The 12,836-nt window shown below is 33.9% G+C and overlaps 2 protein-coding genes across 2 annotated transcripts; both read left to right on the plus strand.

The window, feature by feature from the left end:
- Positions 1-254: 254 nt before the first annotated feature.
- LOC110647827 (putative glycerol-3-phosphate transporter 4) lies at positions 255-5,185 on the plus strand. The gene is made up of 3 exons (XM_021801827.2): positions 255-1,678; positions 2,809-3,354; positions 4,917-5,185. Exons 1-3 carry the CDS (start codon positions 646-648, stop codon positions 4,952-4,954), a joined length of 1,617 nt encoding a protein of 538 aa, XP_021657519.2. The 5' UTR covers positions 255-645; the 3' UTR covers positions 4,955-5,185.
- A 3,383-nt stretch (positions 5,186-8,568) lies between these two features.
- LOC110647828 (lysine-rich arabinogalactan protein 19) lies at positions 8,569-9,105 on the plus strand. The gene has a single exon (XM_021801828.2). It carries the CDS (start codon positions 8,569-8,571, stop codon positions 9,103-9,105), a length of 537 nt encoding a protein of 178 aa, XP_021657520.2.
- Positions 9,106-12,836: the final 3,731 nt, after the last annotated feature.

Below are 12,836 nucleotides of genomic sequence, written 5' to 3' on the forward strand. Positions count from 1 at the left end.
CAAATTTTAAATACGATTTTAGTTTTATTTTTTAATGTTTTAATTTTATTATCCTTTAATTTTATTTTTTAAATAATTTTATATAATTATAATTATAATAATTTATACATAAATTATATTTAAAATTAATTATTAATATATTATATATGTTAATTATATAAATTTTAAATATAAAAATATTTACATTATAGTACAATTTTAATTAAAATTATAAAACATTCTAAAATTTCTCTGCACTTCCCGTCAAATGGAGCCCATTTTGTTGTGTTCGGACTGCTACATCCGGCAAGTAATCCAGGTCGGGTTAAAACGGCATAGCCGATGGTAGTCTGGCCAATGTAAGACGACGCGTTGCAGCAAGGCAAGCATACTGTGCCACGTTTTGCAATTTTCACCGCGTGGCATCTATGATACGAAGAGCGGTCCAAATACCAGCAATCCAGCCACGTGTCTTCCGTTGCAGCTCCTTCTCTATGTCCCTCCGCTCTCCCGCCATTCTCTCTCTCCCTCTCGTCTCTCTCACCTAATCGAACTTTCTGTTCAATCTGTCTCTCGAACGCTGTCTGCATTTTCATGAGAATCATATTGATCCTTCTCTGGAGAAATTGGCTCAGTTTCGTGTTAGATTAAGTGAATTATTTCGCGATGGCTGAAAATTTAGATTTGATGAGGAAAACACCACCTGGGATTTTGCTTTTAAGAAGCATAAGAGGAAGAGGTTGGAGCCTGAACACCTATAGATATGTGATTCTGTTGATTACTTTCATCGCGTATGCTTGTTATCATGCATCCAGAAAACCCAGTAGCATAGTCAAGAGTGTTTTGGATCCTGAACCCAATAAATCCTCTGGTGAATACCCGTGGCCAATAGGGAACATCTTTATCAAAGAGGAATTCCTGGGTGTGAACAAGGCTGGGGTGGAAGATAAGGGTTGGTATCCATTTAATGGACCAGATGGGACATCGAAATTAGGTGAGATTGATGTTGCTTTTCTTGCTTGTTATTCTTTGGGTATGTATGTTGCTGGGCATTTGGGTGATACCTTGGATTTGAGGTTGTTTTTGACATCCGGGATGATTGGTAGTGGCATTTTCGTGGGGCTATTTGGGATGGGATACTTTTGGAATATTCATGTTTTTGGGTTTTATTTGATTATGCAAATGCTCGCTGGGTTGTTTCAAGCCACTGGTTGGCCTTCTGTTGTGGCTGTGATTGGTAATTGGTTCGGAAAGAGGAAGAGGGGATTGATAATGGGTGTTTGGAATGCACATACTTCTGTTGGGAATATTTGTGGGTCTCTTCTTGCTGCTAGTGTTTTGGATTATGGCTGGGGATGGTCTTTTATAGTTCCAGGTGCGTCTATTGTAGTGGGAGGGATATTAGTTTTCTTGTTCTTGGCTGCATATCCAGAAGATGTTGGATTTCCTTGCGCAAATTGCCCGAGAGAAAAGGTAGAGGCTGTGTCTAGTGATATGGAGGCTCAGGCAAACAAAGGAAGTACAGTGCAATCAGAGAATAATAACATGGTCCGATCTGGTTCTGCGTTTAAGAAAAGTGTGGGGCTTATTGAAGCTTGTTTTATACCTGGAGTGATACCATTTGCATTGTGCTTATTTTTCTCGAAGCTTGTGGCTTACACATTTTTGTACTGGCTACCATTTTATCTGAGCCAGACAGGTATTTTTCTGCCCTCCTAGTTTTGTCTATGACAAATTTGTTCCTTTTCTCTTTTTTTTTGCCCTCTGATTTGTCTTGCAGTCTTGAATTTTAGTTGATGGTGCGTGCAAATGCTGTTTTTGATTTTGAGTAAGAACTATAGATGATAAAGATATTGGTACTAGTTGAGAATGCTATAAGAAATCAATTATATGCTGGTATACATGGGCTGACAAAGTAGTGTGGGAGTTGCTTTAGGAAGGTAGAATAATTCTAAAAGCCCTAGTCAAATTCTTGACCATAGTTGAAGATTATTTCTCCTCTTTGAGGAAATGCAGATGTATAATGCCGCTTGAAAAGCAAGAAATTTAGAGCCTAATTGTGGTCAATACTGTGCAAATGCATTTTTATGACTTGTACATAATTTTTCAGTTATAGTTGGAGCCCAGATCTGAAATCTTATAGAAGGCGATGATGTGGCCATAACAATAATATTATTCATCAGCCAAGACAGGTTTTTTATCCAATGGAGTCAACATTGAGATATATATATATATATATATATATATATATATATATATATATATATATATAGTTTTTATTGAAACCATGTGGCTCCCAATTGAGTCTAGTTGAGTCTATTGCTTTTTTTAAAGGAAAAAAAAAAAAAGAAAACCATTATATTAATGGTCATGTCATAATTTACAGCAAAATTTTAGCTTTGGCTAGAATTATAATTGATACATGAAGTATATGCTATATTCTGCAATGTCCTACTTTTCCTGCTCATACTTCCTTGCCCCCTTGCACATATCATTTGATGAATACATGTGCTGATTGATCATTTGTTGGCCTGAGAAGTTATATAGGTTGTCTTTTTCATCATTTCTACCAATGAGTTGTAAATGAGGACTATACTCTGCAATTTGCTATATGTTTCTTAGAGTCATTTGTTTTGTTTTCTACTTCTATATAAATTTTATTTACTAGATCTGTGGACATGCTCATCAGCTCAGGAGTTAAATGTCAAAATCCCATAACTTAATGATTGGGGCTCCTTGGTTATGTTGTTTTTACGTGTTCTCAGAATGGTTGTGTAGCCTCATTGCTAAATCATCTTTTCTACTAATATTTCCCCCACTTTTATGTAGAAATTGGTGGAGAGTATGTATCTGTGAAGTCTGCTGGAAACCTGTCTACTCTTTTTGATGTTGGGGGCATTGTTGGGGGGATCCTTGCTGGTTACATATCTGATAAACTTAGAGCTAGGGCTATTACAGCAACCAGTTTTATGTATGCTGCAATTCCTTCCATTTTCTTGTACCGTGCATATGGTAGTGTCTCAAAGACTATGAACATTGTGCTTATGATGATTGCTGGCTTATTTGTAAATGGGCCATATGCACTCATCACAACTGCAGTTTCTGCTGACTTGGGCACACACAGTTCTCTGAGAGGGGATTCTCGAGCATTGGCAACCGTGACTGCCATTATTGATGGCACTGGATCAATTGGTGCAGCTCTTGGTCCTCTTTTCACTGGTTTCCTTTCTACAATGGGATGGGATGCAGTTTTTATGATGCTGATGGTTTGTGCTCTTATTGCGGGGCTTCTTTTATCACGTCAGGTCATAGCTGAAGTTACTGAGAAAACTAGTAAACTGAGGCCTTCATCTAGTGAACGTCAAAGTCATGAAGGTATGCAGTGAATTGCATTGACACACACACGCACACGCACACGCACACGCACACATACCCAAATACACAGAGATATATATAGCCAGTACTAGAATTTGAATTATTTTTTGCAGTTGAATGCTACTGAATGCTTACATAGCATTATACCCTTCCTAAGAACACAACAAAAACAAAATAAAGTACACTTGAGAAATTTCTCATTTATGATTTCAGCCAAAAGGTTTTTTAGAGCTTATATGGGCTTTTAAGTGTTTAGAACAATTAAATCTAGGGCCAATTTTGAATATCTGAAAGTAGAAATAAATTAACTGGGATATCCGTTTATGTGCATCCCCTCCCCAAGAGAAAACGTCTCGAGACATTTCTTGTAATGCAATACTGACTTTAGAAAATTTTCTTTTGTCATGTTAAATGTGCTTCAATTACTTACATATTTGTGTTGATAAGTAAATTTTATTATCGTTACACCTTCATATCTTGTCATTGTTTATTGTTAGAGTTAGGAACTAAAAAAGATTTCAATCAAGAGAGATGCAGGAATTTGTATTAAAAATGTAATAACAGTGAATACAATACTGTATGACTCTCTGATTTGCTTAATGGAAATAAGAAGAAACAGAAGACAATTCCCCAACTTTCCAGCAAGACAACTATTATTGCCCCAAGCAAATTTGCCAATATTTACAATAGAAAAATAACATACACTCTTCTTCATTCTTGCTTTCTGCATAAAGGCTTCTAGAGCTCCCTTTTTTTGTTAGAATCTCCAGTTGGCATTATGTCCGCATCTTCCCCCAATGGTATGAGATTTCCAGTCCAGCCTCCTCTTAGCATGTTTCCTGAGGCTTCAATCATTCCTCGTTCCTTCTGTGTGTAACTGGATCCTCTTAATTTCTTCCTCCTCTCCCCGTAAACCTGAATTAATTGATAAAAAAAATTATACAGTTAGAATTTAGGAGTAAAGATTAAGCCAAAGTCGCTCAATATTAATTTTTGTTTCAAGAGTTACTGCTGCTAGATTTTGGTAGAATTTTACCTACATTTTTTTATGTGATAGCCAAGTAAAATTTTTTAATATAGTTATATATGTTACAGGGTTGTCATATTTATTCATCACCTAAAACATTCGGCCAAGTTTTTATAAAATTTAGTAATAGTGATTTTATTGAAACAAATTATAGTTGAGAGTGTTTGCTGGTGCAAATTGAGACTTGGTAATCACATCGGAATTCAATGATAAATTCAATGACCTTCATATAATTAATTCACAGTACTACTTTCACGTAGAGCATGCCATATCATTCTGCTGGACTGGTGGAAACTGCTTCTTTTCACTTTTGTATTTAATAATGTGACATAAGATATAATTTTTTTCAGCATCCCTTTCATCGTTCTCATCCAATTGTTGGCAATCTTCCTTGTCTTTAATTTATGCATATAGATTACGCTACCTGCCCCCTTCACCTTTCTTCCCCTTCTCCAATTGCATTTGTATATGTATTCCCCACGTCTGGGACGACAAGAATTTGAGCTTAATACTGTCATCTCTTTTTTTTGTGCAGCACCTGCATCCCAGCCACTTTTAAGTGACCAAAGGTGAAAATCAGGTAAGGCCTCAGGAAAATGACAATCGAGAACAAAGTTGAAAAATAGGCTAATTAACATACCTAAAATAATAGTCTGAAATATCAAACAGGAAAGAATATCCTCTGTAAAATTTTGATGGCTGTTGCCATATTTTGTAATATCTATTTAGTCAATCTTCTGTAATATACATGTACTGAAGTTTTTAATGTTTGTAATATCTATACATGGTTTCTGTTTTTGCTGAGTTGAGCTGTATTGTTGGTTTCTGAGTTTTTAATGTATAATGAGATAATTGACAGCTTCAGTAACTCTTGCCTTATTTTCTTATTGTAACTGAGCAGAAACGCACGGCACATTATGACTTCATCAGAGCCAATGAGGCCTGAGCAACAGACCCTTCTTTTTTTTCTGCTTTGCCACTTCTTTTTCATTGTCATTGTTTTTCACCTGAAGCGCAAGAGACGATTACATGTTATAAAACGTTCTTTCTTTAAAATATAAAATTTTAAAAGGAAGAAGATCATATTCCCTTTTTAAAAAGATTGAAAGGGACGAATCAATAAAATCAGGTGTGTAAATAATCAGAATACATTGGATGTAGGGGTGAAATATGCATATATCACATAAGGCAAGGGTGGAAAGCATGGGTGGGCATCATATCCAACCATCTAGGGAATGATAGTACTCAAATGTCATCTCATATACTCTTATCACTTACAGAAAGATTACAGACATGACATATTGATATTGCTTTGAATTTTGATTTTAGCATCCTATACTGAAAAGCACTTTCACATCTAATCCATGGAACTCAACGATAAATTTTAAAAGAAAGAATAAACAGAGTTGAATAGGAGGCAGGTAATCATGAAAGTTGGGTAATGGATAATGGTTTTGTGAGGATGCTATCTGTGTAGTTAGAGATAGTATGAAAATCGAGAAAAATAAATGTAATAGGAGAATTGCGATGTGGGTTTTCGTTAGGGTTGTGCACAGTTTATGAGGAATTGAACTGAACTGAACTGAAGAACCGTATCGAACTAAAATTTTTTTGATACTTTAGTTCAGTTCTTATTCTTCACAAAGAACTGAACCGGACCGTATCGAAACTAAATCAGAACTATACCGAACTGAAATCGAATTTATACATATGTTTTTCTATTTTTTTTAGATATATTATATACTTTCAATATAATTATATATATTTATATATGTATATATAATTATGAACTAAATATAATCTAATATTATATTTTATTTATTTATATTTTCTTAATAATTTTACTTATAAATATATTAAATTACTTGTAATTCTTAATTATAAATGTGCTATTATATTATATATATGTTAATTCTTAATTATATTTATATCTTATATCTAAATATTATATAATTAATAAATAGTTAAAATGTATATTATATAATATATTTATACTATTATATTGTATCATATATTTAATCATAAATTATATATGCACCTTATAGTTAAAGATTATATAATTTAGAAATGACTAAAACATATATTATATGATATATTATGTATTGATAATTCAATTCAAAACTTAAATTTTAATTTAAATTTAACTTTTTAAGGAAATAATTACATAAAATTATTTTAAGAATTGAGAACCAAACTAGAACTGTAACGAATTAGACTGGAATCGAAAAATAGAGAATCGTACCTAATCGGAATTGAAACAATGAAAAATCGAACTGAAACTGTACCGAAATTTTAATTTGGTTCCGGTTTCTAAACAGACTCCAAATCAAACCGAAACCACTCATCCCTATTTTTTATGAGGATGAGAGAACCAATTGATAGGTGTGTGTATAGATAGGCAGGTATATAGGTTTAGCGAGAAGGAAAGAAGAAGATTTAGTGAAGGCAGAAGGGGAGGAAGAGAATGATATGAACCAGAAATTAGGGTTTAAGAATTAAGACAAGAAACAGAAAAAGAGGAAGAAATAGAGGAAGGAGAACTCTTATCACTGTAACAATTCTGAGAAATATCCTTCAATGGTTACCTGGTTATTCTTGTAATGATCTTCCCACTAACAAACTAATCATTAACATACTTAACTGAAAGTTAACAAACTGTAACAACTAACAGCTCAACAACTCGAACTTCCGCCTGCCAACATTTCTTCTTGCCATAGGCAATACCTATCAGAACAACAGTGTAGCTAGCTTGCTCTTTAAATTAATTTTAATACTATTTAATTAATATATTGAATTTGTTTTTTAAAAAGTAGTTCAAATAAACAGATTCACTAAAGTTAGCATTTTTGGTTTCATCTTCTACATCTTTGTTGTCTTGGGAAGTAGAATCTTTTGTGTTTGATGTCAGATCTTTTCTAATGAGAAATTCTCTAGTTAGAGTTGTTTCTGTAAATAGGTTGACAAACAAATGTGCTAACTGGGTGGCCAATCAAATTTGTGTTGATGTTCTTAATGAGGTTGGATGTTTGTGCTCCGGACGATTTGGCTCTTCTTCCTTTAGAGGATTTTTCCCCGTTGAATGATTTGTTCATGGTTTCTCAATAATAATAAAAATAATAATACTAAAATGGTCAAAAAATACAACATGTAACTTAACATCCCCTTGTGAAGAGTGCGTATCACATTGGAAGAAAAGAATTTGCGCAGAGGGTTCTAATGGTTGTGGTGTGGGGCTGGTCTTACGGATTGGTGAATGTGATTCTGGTGAAGTCACAAGCAAAAGTATTGGCCATTCTAATGGTCCTATTCTGTTTGTGTGCAAAGGTCTCGAAGCCCATTCACCCAACTCAATTAAAGACTGTTTAGTGAGATGACAATTACATATGCTCAAATCTCCACCACAATCGCTTATATATATTTTCATGTAGTGTGCCCCAAAATCCGAGATAAGGTTCCTATCGGATTTGAATTTTGGTAACCAATCAAAGGGTGATCGGATAGAATATAGAGTATTAAGATAAAATGTAAAGTGTTCAATTAGAGTGTAAGACGATAGGATAAGTTAAAGTGTTAAGAGAAAATGAATTATTTTAAAAGTTGGGTACATGCTATTGGAATGTGCTATATTTTCACCGATAATATTATTATAAAATAAGATGGCATCATCGTGATATACGGAGAAAAATAGTTAGATATGAGCTGATAAAATTCCGATTATGGTAAAAAAGACACCATACTCTACCCTATAAGTATGACTCATGATATTAATCAAGGTATGCAATTCAATTCCATAGCCACCGACCTCATTTCTTTCATTGTTACGGATAGAACCAATATATATATATATATATATATATATATATATATATATATATATAATCACAATATTATTTATGAAGAATATGGGATTATCTATTTTTTTATTTTACATATTGATTTTTAAAAGTAAAATTAAGTGAAAATACTAATGAGTAAAAATTTTAAGTTCGAATTTCAGATAAAGAAATGAATTATCCCATTGTTTTAGTCCAGTAGCATGAAAATGTCCATACACTCAGAGGTGAGCATACTTGTAGAATTCTTCCAAACTTTCCTCTGCTTGCCTCTATATATCAGCCTCAGTACTCTTCCTAATATACTACCTTCCTACACTCGTCCCTCTCCTCCCTAGCACAACACACAGAGTCATGGCTCTCTCGCGTGCCATGCTTATGACAACCCTGCTTCTGGGTCTTATGGCATCATCTTCCATTGCTCAAGGTCCAATATCATCATCACCAATTCCCGCTACAATGCCACCTAAATCTACTGCGATACCACCTACAAGTTCTGCAACCCCACCTTCCTCCGCCGTGACAACTCCCCCTGCTGCCACCCCAATTTCATCCCCACCAACATCGTCTCCTCCTCTCACAGCTACCCCAAATGCAAGCCCACCAACAATAAGCCCGACGACGAGTCCAAGTTCAAGCCCACCATCACCAACTGCACCTCAGTCATCACCACCAGAAGTGGCTACTTCTCCTGCACCCGTGGGACCAACACCATCTTCTACCGCCGGGTCGCCAACATCTTCTTTAGCTGCACCAACTCCACCTCCCGCCTCATCGACATCCGATTCAGGAGCTTCTGTTCCGGATTCAGGAGCTTTTGTTCATGGAAGCAGGGTGGCAGTCATGTTATCACTGCTTGGAGGAGTTGCACTAGTAGTAGTATTTGCTTAAAACGGCCAGATGGTCACACAATCATATAAACCTTAGTTTGATGTAGATTATTTGTGCATTCTTTTTGCTTTTAATTTTTGTTTTTATTTGCTTTGTCTGATTCTTGGAGCTGCATTTGTGATTTGTGGAGAGTTTTAGAGATTTAATTGGATGTTACAGCTTTTTTTTTATAACTTTAGCTGAATAAGGGATGCTGTGATTCTTGCTTGTGTTCTACATGCTATTTGTTCCCCTCTTTTTCATGCTTATTTAATTACCCTGTGATATTTCTCGAGTGCTTCTTGTTTATAAGCATGAGAACAAGAATTTCTCTATTTTAGCTCAAGAAAGCAAGAACGATATATACTTCTGTGTTAGTTAAATAATTTAATTAGGGGTAACTAAGAAAGAATCAGACCCTTGATTAAACCGTTAAATAATTTAATTAGGGTAACTAAGAAAGAATCAGACCCTTGATTAAACCACTTTATTATTTGAAAAAGCTAGGTGGCTAGCTGCTTGAAGAGAGCAGACGCGTGTGTGTGTGTATGGAGGGTAGCGAAGAAGAGAGGAATGTGAATGGCGGGGGAAGGGAGAAGAGAAATGGTTAGGCGGTAGCTGTTGAGGTAAATATTATGTGTGGAGGAAAGATGAGGTGAAAGAGCATTTTAGCTTTGGAAATGGGAAGCTGTCCTTTTGGAATTTTATGGAGTTAGAGCTGTGGGAGAAGGAGAAGGGAAGGAAGCATGGGTTTTTGTAGTACTAGCTAGTGGTAGAGTATGGCTTGGCAAGTGGCAATGGTGGGGATACCCTCAGACAAATGAACATGAGTAGGAAAGTGATGTCCACATGCTATGTTAGCCCCACAAAAGATTGGAGTAAATGGAGAGAAATGCATGAAGGAACGAAGATAATTTTTCTTAGAGCCCAAACATTCTTCATCTTCAATATAATCATAATCGATCATGATCAAGAGTCTCACTTCTAAATTTATCATTTTGTTTCACTCAATACTCAAAAAGAAAGAAAGAAAGAAATTAGAAAACACTAAAATCATAAATATATCTAAAATCATTGTTCTTGCCAAAACCATTCCACCTCCAATTTGGAAAAATAAAATGAAAGATGAGACACTATTCTTTACCAGGCTGAGCATTCCACCACTTGAGTCGCCTTAACTTAACCAATGGTCACAACACAGGAGAAGGAGGTGCATGTGGCAATACATGATAAGAGAGGAAGAGATAGGGAAGATATTCGCCCGTTTGTTTGGTGAGGGGAAAGGAGACGCCGGCTGCCGAGGATGAAAGGGAGTGAGAGAGGAAGGAGGAGGCGACTGTTCTTTAAATTTAGATTTTCTTACATAAAGATAAAAGAAGCAGATGGATTTATGTTTATCCATCTTCATGTGTGTTGCTCATAGAAAAATAGTAACAGTCCAAGAAAATAAATAATAAAATAATTTATAACATGACATAGTGAGACAAAAGATGACCCATAAGCCATCATCATCTTTATTCTGTCCTAGTGTCCATAATTCCTTTACAGCATATTATTTCTTATCTCAAAGACCCGAGATGTCCCCTCTCCCCTCATTTTCTTAGTCTTAACAGAAGATTAGCGCACTCGTAATCCTCAACTCAACTCAACTAAACCTTTATCCCAAAATTAGCTCACTCATAATAATAATAATAATAATAATAATAATAATAATAATAATAGATATCTGAATTTGCAATTAAAAAAAATACATTCAAATTTGAATTGCAAATTATTGAATTATAAGGTTAGATTTTCAAAAAAAAATTTATTGATCGAGAATTAGTTGAGCATTTTAAGTTTTTTTTTTTCTGATTCATATTAATTTAATAAAATTACTTGTTTATTAAAAAAAATATTGAATTAAGAGATGGAATGTGAATAATTTCGTTTAATTTAATCATATTATAAATAATACTATTTATAAGATAAGTAATAGGATAGTGAGCATAATTGAAGATATGATTAGCCACAATTGAAGAGTAGAATATTTATTTTATTAAAAAATAAAGAAATCAAGATGTTAATATTGTTTTATCACATGATAGGTAGGTAAAAGAGAATAAATTGATGATATAAAAAGAAATGGGAATTTCATGCCAAATAAGAAAGGAGCCTTTTCAAAGGGGAAAACAAGGCATAGGATTCCAAATAAAAGAGGCAACAGCTAAGAATCAAATAAAACTTTACAAAAGGCACATCATGATTCTAAAGCAATGTTGGTGATACTGAAACCCTTGCTAGTTATAGTTGCTGTAATATTTCAAAAGCACAGAATAATTTACCAGACTCATTGAGTCAGTTCAATAATACATAACAACTCATTATATTAAAACCAAATTATATATATATCAAATACTTAAAAATATTTAATCCATTGCCATCTGATTTACCTATGATAGAACACTGACTCTACTACTCACTAGTCCTCTTCTTTATTTGTGAAGCTCATACACAGACTCAACATAAATAACAGATTCATGTGAATCATATCCTGATAAATTGAGGGGGAAATGAAATTATTTAGGGCTCTACTTTGATGTCATGATAACCTTCAACATTTAATTATGATTGTATATATCATGTTTGACTACAAGTTTTTCTTTTTTTCTCATTTTGCTCTGATGTTTGTAGGGGTGGCCACGGTCTAGTTTTGAACCGGAATCGAATCGGAACCGGTTCGTTCAAAATCGGACCAAAACCGGTAAAAAACAGAACCGGCTTCGAACCGGACCGAAACTATCCTTCTGCGGTTTAGTTCAGGTTCATATTTTTTAAGAACCGTGAACCGGCGGTTCCGAACCGGATTGAACCGACGATTTCGAACCGAATTAAACCGGCGATTTAAATATAAAAAAATTTAATAAATATGTTACCTCACTCCTAATTCATTTATATATATCATTAATTCTCTACACAATTATTCTCTGCATTTTCTTCAATTCTTAATATTTTTTTAATTTTTCTCAAATTCTCTAAATAATTATTTTCTACACTCATTTTAATTTCCAATACTCTCTCAATTTTCCTACTTTATTATTTTATATACTTACTGAAATTTTCAATACTATCTCAATTACTTTGTTATTACTTTAAATCCTCAATAAAATTTTCAATACCCTCCATTTTATTTTTTTTTTCTCTTTTATACTTTTTAATTATCAATTATTATATAATTTTAAAAAAAAGGCAAGTAATAGAACTAAAAATTTTTGTTCCTCTAAATCCTAAAGAGATATTTAGGCAAAATTAAGTTCATACACTTTTTGCTAATTTCTTTAAAAAAAATTAATTTCATATCTAGTTTTTTAATCAAATTCAAGTCTTTATTTATTAAATTTTTCTTAAAGATAAATTATTTTCTTTCTTTTTTTTTCTTGTTTTATTTGATTGAAAGATTTCTAAGAAAAATTAAAATATTTTTACAAATATAACTTAAATTTTGAATCAATAAAATTTTTCTCTAATTTTTTTTTATCTAAACTACCCTTCAACCATCCCTCAACCACTTTCAAACCGTTCTCCAAACTGCCTTGAATCATTCTTTTTCGAACTGCCTTTCAAACCGTTTTAAATCAGGGCTCAAACCGGAACCGACGGTTAAGGAACCGTCTTCCAAACCGTCCCCTGGTGGTTTGGTTCAGGTTCATGATTTCACTGAACCTAAACCGGCGGTTCCTGAACCGTGGCCACCCCTAGATGTTTGAACTTGA

Source organism: Hevea brasiliensis, chromosome 9, assembly GCF_030052815.1.
Source record: "Hevea brasiliensis isolate MT/VB/25A 57/8 chromosome 9, ASM3005281v1, whole genome shotgun sequence".
Classification (NCBI taxonomy): Eukaryota; Viridiplantae; Streptophyta; class Magnoliopsida; order Malpighiales; family Euphorbiaceae; genus Hevea; species Hevea brasiliensis.